At 51.5% G+C, this 21,663-nt stretch overlaps 9 protein-coding genes across 9 annotated transcripts; 4 read left to right on the forward strand and 5 right to left on the reverse strand.

The window, feature by feature from the left end:
• Positions 1 to 2,281: 2,281 nt before the first annotated feature.
• On the reverse strand, positions 2,282 to 3,764 carry TGAM01_v208417 (hypothetical protein; the record flags this gene model as incomplete). Its single annotated transcript, XM_018808400.1, has 4 exons — positions 2,282 to 2,819; positions 2,930 to 3,041; positions 3,177 to 3,544; positions 3,742 to 3,764. The coding sequence occupies 4 exons, from the start codon at positions 3,762 to 3,764 to the stop codon at positions 2,282 to 2,284; spliced, it is 1,041 nt and encodes a 346-aa protein (XP_018658446.1).
• Positions 3,765 to 7,405: 3,641 nt separating this feature from the next.
• On the forward strand, positions 7,406 to 9,710 carry TGAM01_v208418 (hypothetical protein; the record flags this gene model as incomplete). The annotated part of the gene is made up of 3 exons (XM_018810191.1): positions 7,406 to 8,394; positions 8,460 to 9,278; positions 9,401 to 9,710. 3 exons carry the CDS (start codon positions 7,406 to 7,408, stop codon positions 9,708 to 9,710), a joined length of 2,118 nt encoding a protein of 705 aa, XP_018656568.1.
• Positions 9,711 to 9,819: 109 nt separating this feature from the next.
• Positions 9,820 to 11,399, reverse strand: TGAM01_v208419 (hypothetical protein; the record flags this gene model as incomplete). Its single annotated transcript, XM_024550323.1, has 4 exons — positions 9,820 to 9,919; positions 10,108 to 10,213; positions 10,523 to 11,032; positions 11,108 to 11,399. 4 exons carry the CDS (start codon positions 11,397 to 11,399, stop codon positions 9,820 to 9,822), a joined length of 1,008 nt encoding a protein of 335 aa, XP_024404931.1.
• A 1,365-nt stretch (positions 11,400 to 12,764) lies between these two features.
• Positions 12,765 to 14,481, forward strand: TGAM01_v208420 (hypothetical protein; the record flags this gene model as incomplete). The annotated part of the gene is made up of 4 exons (XM_018810193.1): positions 12,765 to 12,843; positions 12,915 to 12,967; positions 13,076 to 14,377; positions 14,443 to 14,481. 4 exons carry the CDS (start codon positions 12,765 to 12,767, stop codon positions 14,479 to 14,481), a joined length of 1,473 nt encoding a protein of 490 aa, XP_018656570.1.
• Positions 14,482 to 15,000: 519 nt separating this feature from the next.
• TGAM01_v208421 (hypothetical protein) lies at positions 15,001 to 15,557 on the reverse strand (the record flags this gene model as incomplete). The annotated part of the gene is made up of 2 exons (XM_018810194.1): positions 15,001 to 15,247; positions 15,376 to 15,557. The coding sequence occupies 2 exons, from the start codon at positions 15,555 to 15,557 to the stop codon at positions 15,001 to 15,003; spliced, it is 429 nt and encodes a 142-aa protein (XP_018656571.1).
• Positions 15,558 to 16,247: 690 nt separating this feature from the next.
• On the reverse strand, positions 16,248 to 16,915 carry TGAM01_v208422 (hypothetical protein; the record flags this gene model as incomplete). Its single annotated transcript, XM_018810195.1, has 3 exons — positions 16,248 to 16,439; positions 16,507 to 16,673; positions 16,735 to 16,915. 3 exons carry the CDS (start codon positions 16,913 to 16,915, stop codon positions 16,248 to 16,250), a joined length of 540 nt encoding a protein of 179 aa, XP_018656572.1.
• Positions 16,916 to 17,102: 187 nt separating this feature from the next.
• On the forward strand, positions 17,103 to 18,960 carry TGAM01_v208423 (hypothetical protein; the record flags this gene model as incomplete). Its single annotated transcript, XM_018810196.1, has 2 exons — positions 17,103 to 17,108; positions 17,461 to 18,960. 2 exons carry the CDS (start codon positions 17,103 to 17,105, stop codon positions 18,958 to 18,960), a joined length of 1,506 nt encoding a protein of 501 aa, XP_018656573.1.
• A 36-nt stretch (positions 18,961 to 18,996) lies between these two features.
• TGAM01_v208424 (hypothetical protein) lies at positions 18,997 to 19,368 on the reverse strand (the record flags this gene model as incomplete). Its single annotated transcript, XM_024550324.1, has 2 exons — positions 18,997 to 19,277; positions 19,353 to 19,368. The coding sequence occupies 2 exons, from the start codon at positions 19,366 to 19,368 to the stop codon at positions 18,997 to 18,999; spliced, it is 297 nt and encodes a 98-aa protein (XP_024404932.1).
• A 1,012-nt stretch (positions 19,369 to 20,380) lies between these two features.
• TGAM01_v208425 (hypothetical protein) lies at positions 20,381 to 21,259 on the forward strand (the record flags this gene model as incomplete). Its single annotated transcript, XM_018810197.1, has 1 exon — positions 20,381 to 21,259. One exon carries the CDS (start codon positions 20,381 to 20,383, stop codon positions 21,257 to 21,259), a length of 879 nt encoding a protein of 292 aa, XP_018656574.1.
• Positions 21,260 to 21,663: the final 404 nt, after the last annotated feature.

The raw sequence follows: 21,663 nt of genomic DNA on the forward strand, positions 1-21,663 counted from the left end.
TGAAATATTGGAGCAAACAAGCAAAAGAACTGCCCAAAGCGTCACTCGCCTCACTTTCCTGCCCCATTTCTACCCAATCATCCAAGACCGAATGGAGCCTCTGCCGCTAGGACTGAAGATGATTTGGTGAGACATGAGGGCGAGAGCGGTTTTCGAACGCAATATTGCGTGCTGAATAGGTCAGCTCTGACTATGCCGTCAGATTCTGCCTTGGCTAACCGTCAGGACCGCAACTGAAATGCAGCTGAATACTGTCATATGGGGTCTCTGACACAAAAATAGGCACTGCCAGGTCTTACTGCTGTTGAAGTAGTAGTACATACAGCAAATCACTGGTCTCCCCTTGCTCAAAGTCGGCTTTGACAGAGCGTATCAGCGATACGGGTTTACGATTGTCTGGGAATCAATGCTGCCACCACCTCTCCGTTCACATACTCACATGTAGATATATGGGTCTTTGACAACACCGACAGCGTTTCTTGATGGAATACCTTTGAGAGAAATTATATGCGTGTTCATATACACGAGCTTTTAGACTTCAAAAAAAGTACAACTTGGTGGGAAAGGGCCACATTGATGATATTTCATCAACTTGGTGGTTAATGGGCACTATCTAGGACACTTTTGATGGGCACATCCGTCCGCCTTGCTTTTGCTCAGGCTCTCCCAGAAACTCATACCGTATCCATAGGACTGTCTCTGTCTCTTCCGCTGGTACAGCTGACTGAGCTCATTTCCGAAAAGAAATCGTCTGACATAAGAAAAAGCAATTCTCTGCTCGTATACTGACCACTCAAAATCCCAGATGGCTATCTATCGCAGACTCAAAAACTAAGACATACATAAAAAGAAAAAAGAAAATCCCAGGCGGTGTGTCATTTACAAGATAAGGGAAACGCGCCACTTCTCCGGATTTGCGTTGCCCGGTCTCAAAAATCCCCAAAATCCTCAGCCAGAGTCGCTTGATCCTCATTGCTCGATAAAGATGAAAATCTTGCTCCCTGAATAAGACCGGCCAGCCCCAGAGAGGGATAAGCGTATAGCCCCCACGATGAAAATCGGATATGTTTGTCTTTGGCGCCTGAACCAAGGATGAGCTAACAGACGCCAGGTCTCAGTTGAACCCGGTATCTGGCGTACAATAACATGACAGCCAGCCACTTTCTGGAGATATGTCAGGAAACCGGGTTTTCTCCTTGACCCCTTCATCTGCCCTGCTCTTTTTTTCTTTTTTTTTTCTTTTTTTCCTGTGCCCCTTCTTTCTCCAAAAACAATACCAAATTGAGCAATTGCGACGGCCGCAGGCAGCGTGTGCCAGAACGCCTTCTTCTTGCTACAGGGGTTTAGTTTTTGTTCACGAGGCTCTGGATGGGGCAGTGGTCTTGTGTTTCTCACGATCGGGGCACTGCTATTGGCGTAGATAGACGTCAGTGGCACTTTTTTTTCACACACTTACACGAAAAGTTCCAGGGTCATGCAGCTGTGACACTTTTGCTCAAGGAAATGCGCATAGGGGTACGAGTGGTGGCGGCAGTGAAGAGCGAGCTGCATGATAGAGCATGCCTATTTCACTATATGTTAAGATTTGTGGAGTACTACTATATGCTGCGTACCTTACCTAGATGAAATTACTTAGGAAACTTTACGCAGTAGTATCTGTCTTGGGATTCGTTATGCAATAATATCTGTGTTTGGTGGTCCTAGCGGTAGAAATGTCTTTGCCTAGGGTCCATTTCCTAGCAAATAGCAGAAAGGTGCTGGCAGGGCATTGACATACGCAGACTGACACACTGATCAGTTTCTCTCGAATTATCCGGGTGGCCCTGTGTTGTAAGTTGTAGTATATTCCGTATTCCGTATAAACTGTCTCTCTAATTCTAGCAAATTTCATTACGCAGTCAACTCAAAGGGAATCAGAGTTTGTCCCTCTCAAGATGCTGCTCCTCAGATAGTGTTCGAGTGTTCGAGGAGGCCATGGTTCTCATAATCATCATGGCCTGAGAAACCTGGTTCTATGGTATCAGATCATCCTATCTACTAGTGATGTCTCGAAAATGGTGCGCCCTAGTTAGCTCTCTTCCTATGTATTTCCCTTTCGATCAGATTCTAACTTCTATACTCTCACGTACGCCCACCTTCATCGGCTGACTAAAGAGTCGATGAGGCCAGTCGAATAGGGCCTGTGGTCTTCCACTGCATGCTGCAGCGCAAAACATGCAATAAGTGGATCATCGGTATACAGCCGCAGCTGGATCCATCTGCCCCTGCTCCGCGGATCCAATCAGGCTCCAGTGCTGAGACTCTGAATGTATCGGCCGCGCTCGACGTTGGCGTAGGAATAGGGCTTTGATTCCGGTGGGAACGTGCCATCGGCCGCCCAAAGGTCAATGAGGTACTGCATGGGCTCCAACTCGGCAGGCTGCAGCATATCGAGCGTGGTTGCGGTCAGGAGGAAGTGGCTGAAGCAGCTGTTGAGCTGCTTCTCGAGATTGAGGTGGTAGAAGGGCTCGACGAAGTGATCCCAGTAGAGGTGAGCGTAGACGCGGAAAATCTGGCGGAAAATGAGCTGACAGGTACTGGCCAATTGCTTGGGGAAGCCGCTTCTGCCTCCAAACCAGTCGTCGGTGCCGCCGAGCTGCTGGATGGTAGTGCTGGTGTACTCTGGATGCGTGGCAAACGACACCGTGTCTGGGTCGGTCGGGAACAGCGCAGGGTCGTCAATCTTGCCAGACATCCACCGCTGCATGAGACTCATGTACTCGTAGGCCGGCAGCTCCACCGGCTCGTGGTTTTTGTTGAGCCAGGTATAGGAGTGGTTCCTATATCCGCATGCGCGCATGCATTAGCCAAGGCACTCACTCCACTTGCTTCTGGGGGGCAGCGATAGGTTGTTGTAGGCTGTAGAAATGGGGATGATGGTGAAACTTACTTGCCAGCAGACATCTTGGGACATGTCATGGGATTGCAGATGCTGGTGCCATCGTCTTCCTTTTCGTGAAGAATTCTGACAAAGTTCCAGAGGTTACGGTAGTGCTCGACCACTGTTGTTACTAGCTGTTAGAATATACCATTGCTTCTCTTTTTGCTTTTACACCCTCTCGTCCTCTCCACAGGCTTTCCGTCTCTATCTCTTCCTCATCTCAAGGGTTTGATTGATATTGGTATTGGAGGCGTACCCTGGTGTGCTACCCACTCGCCATGCTCAACGGTCTTTGGCCGAGCGCTTAGCGTCATGAAGTTTCCCTTGACAATGTGTTTGGCGCAGGCGGTGTTGAGCCATAGCGGCAGCGGCCGGGGGATGTCGAGGGGCGTAGGAACCACTGCGTCTATTGACTTTGCAAAGGACAAGGACTCGGGCAGAGACACCTTTGGCGCTGCGGAGCTGGACACGGAGCTGAATGACGGGTGGTGGTCCGCGGCGGCTGCAGATCGGGAAGAGGCAGCAGCCTGTGCTTGCGCCTGGGCGTGAGCTGAAGCCTCCGAGGCCGTCGGGCTCTTGACGGGATGCCCTGCCTTGGCAGAGGTTCCCCGAATCTGGGCTTTTCTGGATTCGGAACACGCGACGTTAGCAAACACACGGACAAACAATCAAAGCGGCTGACAGGAAGCGCTGGCTGCTGCTGTGGAATCGCAACCGCAATAGCAGCAGGGACACGTAATCGACTGGAAGCCACGCAGACGAGGACCCAATCAAAACAGAAGCAGCGAAACAGCAGCAGCGACAGTCGGGCTTTTGCTTACATTCCAGAGAAGAGGTTGGACATTGCGCGTGAGGTGGTGTGGTGTGGTGGTACAGCAGCAGCGCAGCTTTTGGAGTAAACAGTGTGAGCTTGTGATTATTGGCGGGGGGTTTTAGATGGGCAAGGGAAGAAAGACGGGCCATCCATAGGCTGGATTCCCCTGAGCACCGCAGCGCTAGAATGCAGGGGGCATAGAGTGTTCTTAGATAAGCAGCGGTCCCCGAATTAGGAGACTTTGATGGCTGGCTGGACACTAAGACGGGCGGGAAGATCCAACAGCAGCGGGACCTAGCACTATTGCAGCATATCCGCTTTTAGAGCAGGTCACTAGAGGCTGTTGTAGTAATGTAGTAGCTGGCAGCTCGGTGACGGGCAACTCAAGTTGGACTGACTCTGGAGCTACAGGACGAGATGCTAACAAGTGACGGGCGGTAAAAGACTAAATTTGGATTTTCAGAGACAGACGGCTGGGCATAGAGTAGGTATCATCCATCATAGCGTATAGAGCACTGCTGGCACACACAGCTTCTCACCGCGCGGGTGTCACAGCATCGTTTCAAGGGACTGTCATTTTCCAAAACCATCCAAGCCTGCATTCTTAGTCAGTGTACGTAGTATACTGGTGTAATACCGCTAAGAGCTGCCATCTCTTGTCGCCGCCCACCTACGGAATGCCGTGCTGCTACCAGGCACCGAGTACTATGTTGTTACTCAAAGTGAGCAGAGACCAGGAAGTTGTCGAGAAGGACGGGGTCTCTGCTAATATGCGTTATGCATACAGCATACTGTGGTTTTCTGCCTTAATAGGTACAAATACTATTTGATTTTCTGAGATGCAGCTACACTCTGCTGTTGGATGAGCTTTGTTGCCGCAGTAATATCGAGAGGAACGGCTGATTAAGTCGGGATTGATAGCCAATAGACTAGGTATCTAGATGTCCCAGAAACAAGAAGCCAATGAACCCCGCAAATGAGGCATCTAGGCTCACTCACATGAAAATGTACATCCAGCATGGCCCGAAATCATGCAAAAGCTGGCCTATGCAAATTCCCTGCACGTTTCGGGCATCCTTGATATGAGGTACCAGCCCAGCGTTAATCTGCCGACCGGTGAGAGCAAAAAGGTCAATGCCATTGGGCAGCAACTACAAGTACTACGCACTACTGGCGATAGTGCTGTGCCACTCCAGCCACCGGTAGGCTAAATAAAGAAACAAACTGGAGAAATGTGACGGAAGAGAATATTATCATGCCGGTTTCAGTCATCTCGAAAAAGAAGAAATCAAATCCTCTTCTAGTCCTTTATGTCTCCCTGCAGCCTGTAGCTTTTTTTGCCTCTAATAGTGCCGCCGCGATTCATTTACACGGCCACGCCAGAAATATTCCAATCGGAATGACTCTTGTTCCACGCTGTACACCCACCACTCGGTCGAGAGGGTGGCCGGAGGATTGGACCGGTGAGAGACGTACATATGCAGGTGGGAGAGGATTGATGCACGTCGAGCCCTGTCTGTGTCAAAGCGTCCATTGCCACACTCTGTCAATATTGCTGCGGTGGTAGTTTAGCCGTGCGTAATACTGCTGGTAGGTAATCTCTACCCAGTGGTAGCAGCGTTGATTACACCTGTAACGAGACACTTGACTCGTTCACTGGCTGCATGCGCAATGTATTGCAATACAGGTATGATGAGATGATGTCTGCTCAACCGGCTGCTGCAATTTGGGCCACTACGTCTAGACCTGCCCAGCCCAGGTTACATGCACACAATGCCAATCATATGTAGGGTCCGGCTTGAAGCGTGGGGCGCCTGGAAGATGATGCTGTAGCCTTTGAGACCTACAGTCTCTACATGTAGATACGACCTTGAAGCGAGAGGAATGTCGCCCTGCGTCTGTAAATGGTTGCAGCACCCCCAGTAAGGGCGGACGGAGACGGCGGAGAAAAGAAAAAGAAAAAGCATGGCTCCCACGCATCCTCTTCTCATTGCGGGCATCTCTAGTGTCGGCCAACCCACTCTCAGTTTCCCGTCTCGCATATGCTTTCGCCTTCGTGACGTTATCCGGGGCTCTCGTATCCCATTTCTCCCTGCAGCTGGGAAAAGTTGGGCTGCATGGCGACCTGCATGAGCGCTGGCTGCTTGATCCGAAGGGAACCCGCTTTGGAGTCCACACCGGTCACGGACTGCATGCAACTGGGTCGCCCGAAGAGGGTCAATTGGCTAAAGAGTGCCGGACGAAAAGACTAGGTATCCGTAACTGGTGCTGTATAGGGAGGAAGAGGAACTGCTGGTACATGAGAGGAGAGGAGAGGAGAGGAGAGGAGAGGGGAAAGAGGAGAAGATCTCGCTACGTGCCTCATCGGAGACGCTCGCAGGCGGGGCTTCTTGTTTTAGAGATAGGTATTTTCGTGCGAGACAGTCGAGGCGTGTATGTGCAAGTGCAGTATGTTGCATGTACCTGGCTGCACAGTCTGTGAATATTGGGGCGGCACGGCTGATTGGTGCAAGGCGAAGCTGAGAAGTGGCGAGCAGCAGAGTGAGATGGTAAGATGATGGTGATGGTGATGCTGTTGCTGCTGATAGAGACTGGTGAATGACAGAGAGATGTCAGTGGCTATTTGCTACATGACGCAACGGATGGACTTTTCCTAATCTTACAGGTATCGATATCAAATATCGGTTGATTCCACGCGTCAATACTGATACACGGCGCCTTATATGCAGATTTGAATTCATCCAGCACCGCATATTGCTGCAATACTGGGTAGATACGCCAGGAACCAGCCAGACTGGGCGTGCTCTCAAGTACACACGCCCACAAACCACAAAGTGCTAGCCAAAGCCACTGTGCTGATAACGGCCCCTCCCTTTTCTCGAGTTTTGGCTTTTGCCTTGTACTGCAACGGTCTCGAGCCAAGTACCCGCTACCAGATCTCCCCCGCCAATCTCAGATCCCTGACTAAGCGCTTCAAGTACCGTCTACCTGCCGCCCGCCGCGTCCCACTCCAGCAGAAACATCGACGCGTGCAGGTTGTCTGTCTGTCACACTCACCAGGTCCAAAACTCAACATCATGGAACTGCATTTCACGACACCGTGAGGATTGGCCTCTTCCGCACGGCATACGGAGGTACCGCCCACGAGCCCAGTCCCGGCGTCCAGCCTCCCCCACGGCCCGCATCTGGGGTTCAACAGCAGCTCTAAAACGTGCAGCTCTCACGGCCAATCCTCCGCCTGTCCATTGCATCTCGTGCTATCCGTCGCCGTTTTCTTGCTGTGCTCTGTGCCTCTCCACCGCTCTTGCTGCTGCTTTGGCTATTTGTGTTCTGTGCCATACATTGCATCCCCGATCATCGGCTGCCTGTGTCCAATTGAACTCCCTGGTCAATCGCTTTCGAACTGCGCATCTCGTTCTTCTCTCAGTCCTCCCGGTCTCGCCAGCTTTTAGTAAGAGAGAGGAAGAGAGGGATCCGTATCGTCTATAAAAGGCGAATATCTGCTTCACAAGCGAGACAAGAAGAAAAGGAAACCAACCGCATCTCCCAGGGCCGCGCCGCGACTCCTACTCTGTCCTCTCTCTCCAGCAACATTTCTCTGTTGTTGTAGAGACAGGAAATCTATTTCTTCCTGCTTCTTTTTCCACCGGCTTCACGCAAACCGTCTGTCCATGTCAGAGTATTATCAGCTCAACTACCAACTCAACAACGATCCAGACAACTATCTTCTGGAATTTCACCCTTCGGGACCCAGCTTTAACCACTACCGCCGAGAGCTTCGCAGGATCCAGAACGAGAACAAGCCACCATACGCAGAGACGGAAAACGGGCTCTCAGAGGACGACTCTACTCCTGAGCCCTACTCTCCACCCTCCACCTCCCCTTCTCCCCCCTCCAGCGTTGCCACCATGGACCTCGAAATCATGGACATGGGCAGAGATGTCGACGAAACACCGGTTCATACGCCGGTACAGCGGCGGGCCAGGAGTCTCGAACCCTCCATCAGTCGTCTATCCATGAACACGCCCAACGAGCGTTATCGCCAGAATCCCCATTACCCCCATTCCTCCATCAACACCCCGGCTCCTCCCACTCCTCATGCCATGGCCGCTCGCAGAGCCCTTGAAGACCGCCGCATGGCCATGTTTACGCCAGGTCGAACCCGTCGCCAGAGCCTCAGAGAGCAAAGGGAGACGCCCATGCTGATCCTACGCAACCTTGGTCGGGCTCTGGCTCCCACCAGCAAAGCCATTGATTCTTCCTCCTCTCCTGAAAAGCCCTCCCCTAATGGCATTGGCAACAGAGGAGCCAGCGGCAGCGCAAGGAGCGCTGGTCGACGCAATAGCGACGATGACGACGAGCTTCCTATTGATAGGCCCCGACTGTCCTTGCCCATTGACGAAGGCTCTTCAGATGACTTGCAGCCTCCTCACTCTTCCATCTTGGACGACCCGTCGAACATTACCGTCCAGTCTGTCGAGCTGCCTCGTCGAGCCACCAGCGAGGGTCCGCCAAGGCGCAGCTTTGGCTATCTGGGAGACAGCGACGTCACTCCGTGGGACGACATCTATGGAAATGATGATACCAACCCTGATCCCTTTGCGTATCCTCCTGGCATCGCGCCTCATGCTCCTACAGACCCTGAAATTGCGGACCTTCAGTAAGTATACGATTGCTCTGCTTCAGTGAACCGGAACTTCCTTTTCTAACACTTTCTGATTTCAGATTTCCCCCTGGGGTTGGTCGTGAAAGTGACTTTAGCCTTGACATGCCATCGGGTCTGAGCGACAATGAGCAGACCACCACCTTCTATATGAGGTCTCCTGTCGTTGACACCGTTGAAGCTGTCCCAGAGGATGAGGATGCTTCTAGTTCCAGCAGTGATTCCGATGACGTCCCGCTCATGGAGGGGCGACAATCCGAAAAGGATAGGCTGCTAGAGCAGGCCACAGAGCCAGAAGAACAACAAGGCGAGCAACCACTTGAGCAACCATCTGAACTGCTAGACGTCGGGTTCCCCGACCTGGGCGACTTTGAGCACGTGCCAGATCTTGGTGATGCGGAGATGGACGCTCTCACTCGCTATGACCCAGAGACTTTTGCCCAAGATCCGGTGAGGCCCGGGGATGAGTGGATCGGATACCCTCCAGGTCGACCCAGGAAGAGGAGAAGAGAGGACGATGAGAGTTCCCGAGCGGCCGAGGCAGAGGCCGAAGCTCAAGCTCAAGCTCATGCTCAAGCAGAGGCCCGGGCCCAGGCCCAAGCACGGGCACGGGCACGAGCACAAGCACAAGCACAGGTCAGAGTCTCGGCGCACAATATCCAGTATCCTCCGGTGACAAACCTTTTTGTGCGACAGGTTGTTCAACATGCCGCGCAGAACTCGGCTCTGGGCCACCAGAGACTGGCTGCAGATGCTCTAGAGACCTTTTCTCGCGCCTCGGAATGGTTCTTCCGACAGCTCGGTGACGATCTCCGTGCTTACGCCGGACATGCCAGACGTAGCATGGTAGAGGAGCGTGACCTTGTTGCTCTGATGCATAGGTGAGTCCTTTGTTTTTCCTTTTCTACTTTTTCATTGTAAAATATCTCTATCTATAAATGTTGATTGGGGAATATTCCATGATGCCATTCCGTGATGCTAACCATATAATGTACACTAATAGACAACGCGTCATTAACGCTGAACAATCTCTCTTCCACCTGGCCAGCCACAACCTTCCGCGGGAGCTTCAGCAGCTGCTGAGAAGCAACAACCCCGGATACCAGCCCGCGTATCCCGTCGCCCAACAGTCAGGCATTCAACTTCAACAACCTCTCGTCAATGCTCAGTCAGAAACTGTCACTGGCCTTCGCCCGTTTGTTCCGAACCCCCCTTCTCCTTCTCACGCAGGTGAAAAGCGCAAGCGAGATGAGGATGACGATGGCGAATCTGATAACGAGTCCTTGGTGTTCCCTGAGGATGATGATTATTGAGGCCGGTATAAGAGTGAAGAAGACGGGTAGTGGCTCTTTTCTTCTTCTTCCCCCTCTCCCCTTTCGATGTTCTTTCTCCTCCTTTCTATACGCTTACACCGTCACGCCATTACATGCCCCCGCTCGCTCGGACACGGCGTGCAATGTTGGACGGAGGCTTCTTGAGCACCATGTATAGCATGATTGACGTGGCAAAGCTCAGCCCATACCTATGATTTTTGGTTGATTGAGTTAGCGGCGGAGGGCCCTGACTTGCTTACTTGCTTTTTGGGCTTTGGCTTGGGTTTCTTTCTTTCTTTCTTTCTTTCTTTCTTTTCTTCTTGTGATGTCTTGCTTTTTTTTTTTTTTTTTTTGCGAAAGAGCAGGATGGATCAAGATTGTTTGCGAGTTGACTTACCATGTAAAGATATATTGGGCGTGGTTGTTCCTCAGGGTGACCTCGGCGGGTCGCCCAAAGGGAATACCGCGGGCTTCATAATCCATCATGCGTAAAAATTCGGGCTCTAGATAGTATTTTCATTTTCATTGTTTAGCGACGGATTGTCAAGGATACAAGGATGTATGCCTGGATGTTTGCATGGATGGATGGACTGATTGATTGCGAGAAACGGAAAATCTGGCCGGCTTTGAAAGGAAAGCTTGGAGATATATTTTGAGATTGCTTTTTTTGGGGGTGGATACCTGGGCCTGTTTTGCTTTGGATTGTTTGTGCTTTATGAAAGGGAAGGTGCTGAGTATGATGTACGGATACAAGATGGATCATGATGAAGATGAAGATGGAGGATGGCTGGTATGGGTTTGGGTTCACTTACCCATAGTAGCTTCTACCCACACCGGCTGACTTCCGGTCAAGGCAGCCATCTGGTAGACATCGGGGAAGTAGAACTCCCCCTTGTCGGGCCTATTTTCAGGAGTAAATCTGTTCTTTTTCCACGGCTCGCGCAGCAGTCCCTCGATCGTGATCTCTCCCTTGACCAAGCTGTCCGGCCTTGTCCGCTGGCTGCGATGCTTCTTGCTGATCCACCCGCGGTTGACGAGAATCGTGGAGCCATCCTTGCGCTCCAGCGGCGTGATGACCATGTAGCCGTCCTCGCCGTTGCGCATGCGCGGGCCCACGAGCATCTCCTGGTCGTGACGCAGCGTGCCCGTGGCGAGGACGCGGCGGAAGTCGAAGTCGCTGATTACGGAGGGGTCGATGTGTGGCGGCAGGGGAAGGGGATCGCGGACGAGGCGGTCTTCGGATTTGGCGATGAGGCGGGTTTTCCAGCCGAGGCGCTGGACCTGCCATGTGCCGAGGATGAAGGCGGTGATGGGCATGAGGGCTGTTCATTTAGAAGATAGGCGAATGGTTAGCGAAGCTCTTAATATAATATCGTCATGTATATATAAGATCTGACGGCATTGGGAGTAGGGCTGCTGCGAACCGAGAAGAATGATTCCGGCGCCATGGCGCTTCCCCGCGCGCACAGTCTGCGGCTGCAAATCGACAATCGATACAAAGTTGGGATCATCGGCTGACGGCGTCTTGTGACGAGGGACGGTCGAGGAAATGTGTCTGCGGTGGATCGTTCGGGATACTGATGACGCTGGTCTTGTTCTGAAGCACCGAGACTGTGAAGAAGCAGATTTGGCAAAGGCGGTGCGGTTTGCCCGCAGGCTATTGCGCATAAGAAGCTGTGCGCAGTTCATTGTCGATGGCTACACGGGAAACGCCTCATGCAATTGGCTTCTTTTTGTGTTATCGTGAGCTGCTTGAGCTCCTCGTTGATAGCGAGAAGATTGTTTTTACTTGATACTACCTAGGATGATGGCACTGAGAAGCGTTGACCGCCTACCTAGATCGGCCAATTGGCGGGGGAACAGGTTTATCGCTAGTGTGATTTTGTCCGATACTCCGGCAGTAGCGCTATTTTACAGGCCAAGCACATGTATATTTTCAGATGACAGGTGCCATAGAACGGGTCCGTTGCTTGGATCGCCATGTGGTGCAATTCGAGCTTTCATTGGACCAGACTCTGTCAAACAATTCGAGTTTTGATCTTCTCATGCTCTCTTTTGTCAAGATGTACTGTAGCTCGGCCATTGTTCCAAGTTTGGGCCTGAAGAGGTAGAATTACAGGTTTTCGGTGCATGGCTGCCCTGGAATCTGACTTACACGCACTGCTGGAATGATGCCACATCAACACCAAAATAAATAAAACCGTCACCAACAGATCCTTCTCGTCAAGAAACGAATCTACATTAATCAATCGTCTTCTCTTGTCGAGCAGTGGAGCAGCCAGTTCATCGCCGTAGAAACCACACCAAGCGCACGTTCTAGCATCGCGAACTAGTGCAGGTCCCCTTCTAGCCATCTATCCGTCTCCTCCCAACAAAAGTTCGGGTTTGCTAGAAGCGCAGCACACTCGCAAGTCGCAAAGTTCCACAGCCTTGCCACAAACAGCAACAAGTGGACGGGCCTCGGCGGAACTTGAGCGCTGCTGGGCAACTGGGCAAAAGTCCAGTAGTGAGTATAGTGGAGCTTTTGGGTCTCTCAGGCCTTCTTTGTTTTGGGGGCTAGTCCGCTGTGGCCCTTTTTCTGCTGCTGTCGGGTCCTTTCGTCATCGGCTTAACTCGTCTTCTCTCCCCCAATGGAAAAGAAGCCAGCTAGTGATTTCCCATGTAAGCTGTCATTGACATGATAGCCGCAAAGGACCCCAACAGAAAGCAAGCAACGAAAGGAAATAAAAGAACAAATAGGAAAAAGATTGTCGTTCTTTTATCGCCATTTTTCTTTAAACGTCTTTTCGTCTTTTTGATTTTACGCTTTCCATTCACAAGCTGCGGAGAGGGGCGGAAGACCAATCCCTGTCCGATTCCCAAGCTTGTCACCATCGATTTTCGGCAACCCGGCCATTTGCGATTCCCCTCCTCCATTTATCATCAACGCCGAACCGCCGCCGCCTACTATCCTATTCCTACCTCTCGAAAGCAATAATTCACGATTTCGAAAAGAAAAAGGAAAGGAGATTGGTATTCAACAGCAGCAAAAGTGAAGACACAAAAGCATAAGCAATGTTCTACCAGGGGAGCCTGCAGGAGGGCATTTCCACGGCCGTCGGGCAACAGAAGCTGGTGCTGTGTTTCGTCACTAGTACGTTTCGGCGAATGCGTCTTCAATGTCTGGTTAAACGTCTTTCCTTACCTAACTGTTTGGATCACTAGATGAAAACGACGAGAGCAAGACATGGGAGAATGAATATCTGCAGGACAGCTCGGTGAGAACATCCCCGCGTATCTGCATACTACATGGAACGACAGCAACCAATGTTTTGTCTACTCTGGTATAGACACGCTGCTAACCTGATATGCTCGCCAATTTATAGCTCTCAAAGTTGATTGAGACTCAAGCTGTCGCTCTGCGGCTCCTCGCAGACTCAGACGAAGCCGGCTACCTGTCGCAAATCTTCCCGCTGCCCAAGACCCCGACCGTCGTCATCATGAAGCATGGCGAGCTGAAGGAATACATTGCCGCCGGCACCAGCAAGGAAGACTTCCTCCGCCGGGTCCTCGTCGCCTTCAACGCCGCTCCTCCGGCACCGGTCTCTTCGCTGCCCTCGCCCGCTGCTTCGCCCACATCTTCACCGACAAGGCTGTCTGCCCCTGTGCCGGTCCCCGCTCCGGCGTCGCATTCAAACTCGCATTCACCTTCGCCGTCTCCTGCGCCTTCATCCCAGGCACAGACACAGATCCCACCCGCGACCGCACAAGCTGCCGCGCAATCAGAGATTGTTAGCCGCATTCTCGCCGAAAGGGCCGCCAAGCTCCAGGCGCAGAAAGAAGAAGCCGAACGACGAGCCAAAGAAGAGCGCGTCAAGGCTCAGGAAAAGGCCAAAGCCGAGGCACAGGCGGGAGCAGACACAGACGGCGCCAGAGTACACAAACAGGCCGAGGAGCTCAAGAAGAAGCGACACGCAGAACAGGAGGAGCGCCGAAGGATCCTGAAGCGGATAGAAGATGACCGGGAAGAAAGACGAATGCGTGCAGAGGCAAAGGAGAAGCAGAGGATTGACAACCAAAAGATTGGCGACGTGGCTGCCTCGCTGGTCAATTCCAAGGAGAGCAAGCTGCCCTCAACGACCAGGGTGTCTGAAATGGCATCAATACAGGTGCGACTCTTTGACGGCTCAACCATACGGTCCCGATTCAAGACGGCTTCTCCCCTGAGGGAAGTCAGGCGATGGGTCGACGAGAATAAAGGAGAGAACAAGAGCCCGTATACGTTTAAGCAAGTCTTGACGCCGGCCCCCAACAAGAACATTGATTCAACAGAAGAGAACAGGGCACTAGGCGAACTTGGTCTGGTTCCGTCTTCAACACTGGTCTTGATTCCCGTCCAAAATTATTCGACCGCCTACCCCGGCGAGAAGCCGCAAAATTCCTCCTTCTTCTCCAAGTTTCTACGGACGATTCTCGGCTTCTTCGTATGGATCTTGAGCTTGGTTGGCCTGGCTGGTGGTGAACAGCGCGGGGGAGAGGCTCCCAGTAATAGAGAGAGGGGAAGTGAGCGGGAACGAGCATCGGAAGCGACGGCGCGAGCGGTTTCTGAGGAGAGGCGGCGCCGTGTCCGAGGTTTACAGAATTTGGCAGACCGGCAACGCGATCACCAGCTGTATAATGGAAACTCGGTATGCATCGCTTTGTTTCTTCACCAAAGATCCTGGTCACCAAGCTAACAATAAACTGCCTATAGTTAAATTTTGAGCCGCGGCCTGACGAAGACGAATCATGAAGCATGTAGGAGAAACGAGTGTACGATAAAAGCTACGCGTGTAAGAGCTGCATGGCATATTTCCTCCAAATGGGAATCGCTTTCATTTGGTACAATGGCATCTTTGTTATTGATTTGTTTCTTCTTAATGGGATTGTTCTTATTGGGATTGTATTATACAACTATAAGCTTCAAGAGCCGGGCGTTTCTATAGGGGTTTCCCTCTGTCTTCCTTTCTTATTTATTTTTCTCTTAATAAAGCAAATCCTCTGAATGCGCCTCTCCTCGCATCTATGAAAATGCTTTCCTATACTGCCGTGATAGTCTTAGGCATCTGACGCCGACGTCATCGTAGCTGATAGTCTGCTTTATGTTTGTACGTGATGCCCCATTCCCGGTATGGGCACATACGCGTTTTCGTATATACAAGCGTGCTCATCTCGATATATAGTCTTACATGATTCTTCTCATTCGCTTCTTCGCATGAAGTCTGTCAGGCCATGCCCGCTATGCCGCATTGTCGTCGTCCCTCTCTTTCCTCTAGTACTGACTGGCAGCAGCCTGGCAGGCCTTGAGCTGCTCCAGGTACCAGCTGCAGATCTGCATGTTGCCGCCGTTCTCGTCGAGGCACTTTGTGAAGTTTTGGGCGGCACCGGCGCAGTTGTTGTACTGCTGCTGCTGCTGCTGGGGATCGGCCTGGGCCTGAACGGGAGCAGCAGGTTCGGAAGAGCCGCCGCTGAAGAGGCCGCCGATGGCGTGGCCGACGGATGAGCCAATGGCGACACCGCTGTGAGTCAGAATGTTAGCTTACAAGTGATGCGATGTTGTAAGTTTGCGATTCGAAAATGGCAAACTGTCCAGGACTGGCCGAGACAACAGACAACCAGCAAATACTAATCAAAGGGATCAACATACGCAGCAGTGCTGGCCATCTGGCCAAAAAGTCCGGGGCCCTGGGAAGCCTGAGGAGCCATAGCAGTAGGAGCGTGTTGCTGAGGAGGAGCAGCCATGGTGGTCGCAGGGCGGCGCTGCTGAGGCGCGGGAGCAGAGACGGTGGGGCGCGAAGGAGCGCGAGCGGAAGAGCGTTGACGAGGCATGGCGATGGGAAGTTTTGTGGTGTTGAGGAACAGAAGAAGACAGGTATGTGGTGAGTCGTGGAGTTTTGACGATACGAAGCTTGGAAAAGAGAGAGAAGACGTATAAATAAATGCTGGGGGAAGGATTTATCGGGCCAATGGGAGGGGCCGTGATTGCGCCCGTGGCAGGCGTTGGTGGTTAGTGCCCCGCTACACGGATTTCCTTGGGGTGGCGGAACGGAGTGCCGAGAATTTCCAGCGGCGAGAACGTTCTAAAGCCGATATAGAGATGGACAATTGACACCTAAAGCCGAGGTACTGCTGTAAGTAAGCTGGTACTTCATTGACACTTGTTTTCTTCGTTTCAGTTGATTCTGTGAGATAATATTTCCCATTAGATATAACAAGAAAAATAACGATAATAGTGTCTATGTATCTAGGTAGTCTTCAGCCCAGACTCTTGCAGACCAATCTCTAATAGCGCCTCAAAGCCCCTATTGTCCCTTTGCCCAGAATATTTCCTCCATTAAGCAGTCGTTGATAGAACCTCTTGAAAGGATGCTTCCAAGCGATGTCTGTAAATAACGTTCCCCAATAAATCATGTTCCTTGCCGTAACGCCTCCGATATGTGTAGCTGTTCGCCATCAAAAAAGAAACCCGCAATCGCTAGCAATAAGAAACCTATTCTCCGAGAATCAAAACTTTCGCCTCTAGTTCCGGTTTTTGCCTTTGCCCTTCGTTTTGGGCTTCTTGTTCTGGCTTGGCGATGACTCAGACCCAGCAGCTTGTGCAGTCTCGTCTGCACCTCGCTTCTTGCTCTCTGCTGCTGATTTGAGAAGTGCCTTGGCGCGCTCCTCGGCGATCTTCTCTGCCAGCTTGGCGCTCAAAGTTTTGTTATCAGCCTGTGAGTAAAGAGTATATGGGTCAGTTCTAGGTGCAAATATCCGAGAGACACGGGTGAGAACATACCAAGTCAGCCTTCAGGATGCGCGCAGCAGCCTCTTGGTTAACGGTCAAGGTCCGTTTGGCATCGGGTTCTTCCGCTGCCTTGATCTTTGCAAAATACTGCTGGATTCGCTTGAGTTCACCATAAACTGCATGGTTCTGCGCGTCCGCCCCTTGAACCTTCATAGAAGCTGTGAGATTTATGTTAGCCCTTTGCCAACCGCCAGACAACACGTGATGGTTAAATCGTACAGAAAAGTAGAGATTCGATGGCGTATGCTGTCAAAGAGTACAGCTTTGCTCTGTCCAGTAAAGGTAGCTGAGATGCCATTTCGCTCAGATTGCCCAGCAACGGCTCAAGCGCATCTTCCAACTTATCCAACTGGGAGTCCAGCTTCTCCACGAGCGGCGCAATGGTTGGAATGTCCGACATTGTCGCAGATGTAACAGCAAGAAACAAATGTAATGAAAAATTCAAATGGAATGACAATTAAAGGCGAAGCAATGCTTTGATGCAGCTTTTATGCTGAATGAAATCTCAGTGTCTTTTTTTTTCCGATCAACTGAAGGCGCCGGTCGCGAAAGATCTTTATCGATAATGCAGGGGCTATCGGAGTATCATGCAAGTATCGAGTTGCCATTCATTTATCGGGTCGCGATCCCGCGGTGGAACCTCTCCGGCGAGAAAAAAGAACATTGCATTTGGCGGGCTCACGGGGTACAGGATCACCGCCAAAGCACGATACTGGACTTTACTTGACAATCTTTTTTCGCTTCTGAGCTTCCAAAACGAAACTCCGAATCCGTACCAAGCAGCCATATATCCGCCTACATCGTGACTTCCCAAGGCCTGCTGCAGCCCGCCACTCAATTGATTATCATTATACAAAAAGCGACATATCGAAGGGAGCCCGAAGCTTCAGCGCGAAATAGTCAGCATTCAACAGCCCGGACTGGGTCGAACTCGATACCAACTAGTCATTCTCTCGCCGACTTCTCTCGGCGGCCTTCAAGGTGGCCTCCTCAGTTCGACCGCGACTATCCGCGCGGATAAGTCAACGACAATCACCATGGGCTGGCGATAGCATCTGCAGAAGCCCGGCCGCCGCAAAACGCTATGGCACCGTAGCATCAGCATCCTCAACCTCCGACGGGAGCAAAGGCCATGCCAAATCACGCGATCCCTCCTCACCAGAAGCCACTTCAAGATACTCTATACCGCGGCCGTGGTCAGAAGCTCTGCGCCCTGAGACTGCCGCCGCCAAGAAGTCCTCGTCCTCGACACCGAAATTCTACGTGCCTTCGGTTCTGCTGCCTCCCGACGCTGCCAAATCACCATCGGTCCACAAAATACATATCCTAGGAGATGATGAGCGATCGAGATTCATTGCCCATGCCCTGTCCGGCGTCTACGACTCGGTAGAGATGCTTGGGTGGAAGCGAAACTCATCTTCGTCACCTACATTCTCATCAAAGTACCGCAACATTTACAAGCCTCGTAACGGCGACCAGCGCAAAATGAAACTGGAGCATCTATCAGTGACACCAAGGGTCATAACCAGAGACAACAATTCACATATTGACCAGCTGCTCGTAGCCGGACCGGGGCACACGGCAGTCGAGGCATTGCGGTCGGTCAAGCACCGCATCAACAAAGATACAACTGTGTGCCTAATGACGGATGGCCTGGGCGTCCTCGAGGAAGTGAGGGCACGTATTTTCCAAGGGACCGACGAGTCATCAAGGCCGAGCTTCCTCCTTGGCCACATGAGCCACCGATTGGCGTTCAACAGGCGTCATGACTCGGTCAAAGAGCTGCGGCACGGCAAGACGCAGCTGACATGGGTCGATTCCACAGGAGTGACTCAAGAGGTGGAAAAGACGGAAACACGTATGAATTTTGTCGAAGCACTGCGAGCAGTGGAAGACCTCAACTCGTCCCTTACGCCATTTGACAAGTGGCTCCATTTCAAACTCCCGTCAGTTATCCTAGATTCCGTGGTGGAGCCTGTCTGTGTTCTATTGGAGATGCCATATGCAGGGCTACTGCAGAATCCGGCAGCCCAGCGGATGATGCACCGGTTGCTCACAGAGATTGTCTCCGTCGTGGACAATATGCCGGAAGTCGAGGGATCGGCCGCCATCCGAGATTTCATTCGTGGCAACCGCCTCAGACAGCACATCTATGGCCGCATCATGGCGAGACGTGGCGCTTCGAGCAGCGAGCTAGCAAGGCAGATCCGGAACGGCCTGCCGACCGATGTTGATTATCTGAATGGCTTCTTCATCCGGCGTGGCCATCAGCTGGGCCTGGACCTGCCCACCAATGTGTTGATGAGAGACATGGTCAAGGCGAAGCACTCGCTAGCCGTTGAGAGGCTCAACTCGTATATCCCGGTCGAGGAGACTTCGATACCCAGCCACTTGTCATTTCGCTATCGGACCTTGCCCCAATCAAGCAGTAGCAAGGTTGTATAAAAAATCGATTTCTTGTTCTTTATTTGCTACAGGTGCTCAGGGAGGGAAGCGAGATCGGGAAGCCGGAAAGCCGGAAAGCCGGGAAACCATTTTTGGATTGTTATTTTTTGTAGACATTTCGCATTCAGCATTGGCGTGGGAGGGGCCTTTTTTTCTTTTCTTGTACGATACTACCTCCGAGGTACAAGGTGACGTGTGGATATCAGTAGCTAGAGGTATATACCACCTACCATGAATGAGAACGTCCCAAGGTCGACTGTGTTGCGGGTCTGCACTGTGTCCTGCATGTATCAGGATTATAGTAGTTGTAAATATACCTACAGTATTGAGTATTGGTGGGCATCGTAAGCGGCATACACCACCTCCAAGTGTTTATATACTGCACCACTTACCCAAGATTACCTGCATGGTAGGTGTATTGCCTACTAACTTCCTACTCTTTACCGCATTTACATCTAGATCCAATTCGTTGCATCTGCCCAACGGATTTGCAGCTCTTTTGGGGTCCGGATAATCAAAAACTTGCTGAGCCAATCGCACTTGAGCCTGTCTGGGAGCCCAACGCAAGCTATTCCCGTACGGCGTGTGATTATGATCCTAGAAGCGGGCGCGAGCTCCAGCTTTAAGACCAGAAGCGGCTGTAAAAAGAAGGGAAAAAAAAAAAAAAAAAAAAAAAAAGACAGTAAACATTGCCCCGCGTTTTTTCCCAAAGCTTTCATGACCTCATGCCTCTCTACAACCTCCAAGGGTTGCATGGGCTGCGGACCAGGGTCTCGCTGCAAAGATGGAACACACGACCTCGCAAAGTCCGCCACGCCCCCTCCCTTTCTCTTGCCAATTGAGAAGCCACCGCGGCTTGCGCGTTCTATTCCCAAAAGAAAGAAAAACAAACCTGTTGCTGTACGCCCACCGGCGGGCGCCAGAAGCTATTGGGCACATGCAGTCTTTTTGCTCCTTGCATACAGCTTGCATGGATAAGTTGCAACAGCTCTCAAGCGGGGTCGCTGTCGTGATAGGTTGGAGCTGGCCCCTTATACCGTCAGGCGTTTGGTTCCGGTCCTGTCCCCTTTTTCGCCCGCTGTGGTCGGTTTAATACAGCTCGGTTCTCGTTTCCGTATTTTATCTTGTTTCATTTCTTCTTTTTTTTTTTTTCTTCTTCTCCATCTTCAGCTTCTTATCAATACTTTAACTTGAAAACAGTTTCGTCGCTCGGTCATTTACACGAGCTGCTACTTCCCTTGTCAGATTGATTACTTCTTTGGTAAGTAAGCTCTCACTTACACGGCCATGGTCATCACTCCCCCCGGATTTGGTAAAATGCCCAATGCTAACAATCAATCTTGCACTTCAGCACTCAGTAAACGCCCTTTTTAAAATACAAAAAGAGCGTCAGGGGACAATTGCAATTAATTACACCGCAATGGCATACTCAACACGGCATCGCGCATTCCACCTTTTCCCATGCCTTCCTGCTGAGCTGCGCCTGCAGATATGGCAGGAAACGCTGCCAGATCTCGATGGCGTCACTTTGCATGGCTACAAGAAGGGATGCTGGGATCTCAGAGACCCTCTACCAGAAGAACTCGACGAAGAGGGGTCCGACGCCCTTACCAGAGCCGACAAGATTCTAGACTTTCGCCACGAAATGCTAGACGACGTTCACATTGACATGCCCATCATCTTTGTCAATCGTGAAGCACGCAGCACCGCTCTCTCCTGGGCCCGCGCGCAGGGCGTCAAGATGGACTTCAACACCGACAAGGCCTGCCATGTCTTCGTGCTGCCTTTCAACCCATGGCAGGACGCACTCTTCATCAACTCGCACAAGCTCGAGGAGTTTTGTGTTGAGCCGGCCGACCGCCTGGCGGGACTCCAGCTCCGCGGGCAATCCGCCTACAGCAATCCCGAGGTCACTCAGGTCGCCTTGCCTCATACGGCGCTGACGTCCGAAATGTCAGTCTTTTACGATCTGATCCATTGGTTCCCCCGTCTCGAGGTGGTCTACATCATCGTCGACATTGAGATTGGCGCGGACATGCCCAAGCATTCCTCGGCTGAGGAGCGAAGGAGGGCAAAGGAGCGGATGAAGCACCAGCGGTGGAAGACAAGCCAGACTCAGGGCCATTCGTATGTGTGGGACAGCAAGGATCGCAAGTTTGTCCGTAACATTGGCACGCCCATTGGCTTCAGGTCCATGTACAGGGAGATTGAGGACTATCTGACGGTAGGAATAGCCAAGGTATTTGCCAAGAGGGACGTTGAAAGATTTGAGATTCGCCCTGTTTTGATGATTTTGTGATGATCATCGACGTTTTCCTTTTTTTTTTTTTCCTTTGTTTACCTTTTTTCTTTGTCTGTATCTGGGAGCGGGGTTCTGGAGTACTACTACTATTACTGCAAGGTTCGATTCGGCAAGGCAAAGCAAGCCAGGATTTGGCGAGGATTTCGGGTGCCAGGATTTCGGGTTCTTCTAATTTGGGGCGGGTGGCTTTTGAGTGCTTACGCAAACCGTAACTACTAGTATTGACTTTTGTATTGTATCCATCTACACCCTCTTTTTCAAATCTCACTGACTTTTGGGGTCGATTTCATTTATTTCTGCTTGCTCCTAGGCCTATGCTTAGTCCTGATCCTTACACGCAAACACGGAGGAGCGGACGAATATTGAACCTGTTGCCAGCAGGGGTTGATAACCAAATCAGG

Source organism: Trichoderma gamsii (genome assembly GCF_001481775.2).
Source record: "Trichoderma gamsii strain T6085 chromosome Unknown Scaffold_35.2, whole genome shotgun sequence".
Taxonomy (NCBI): domain Eukaryota; kingdom Fungi; phylum Ascomycota; class Sordariomycetes; order Hypocreales; family Hypocreaceae; genus Trichoderma; species Trichoderma gamsii.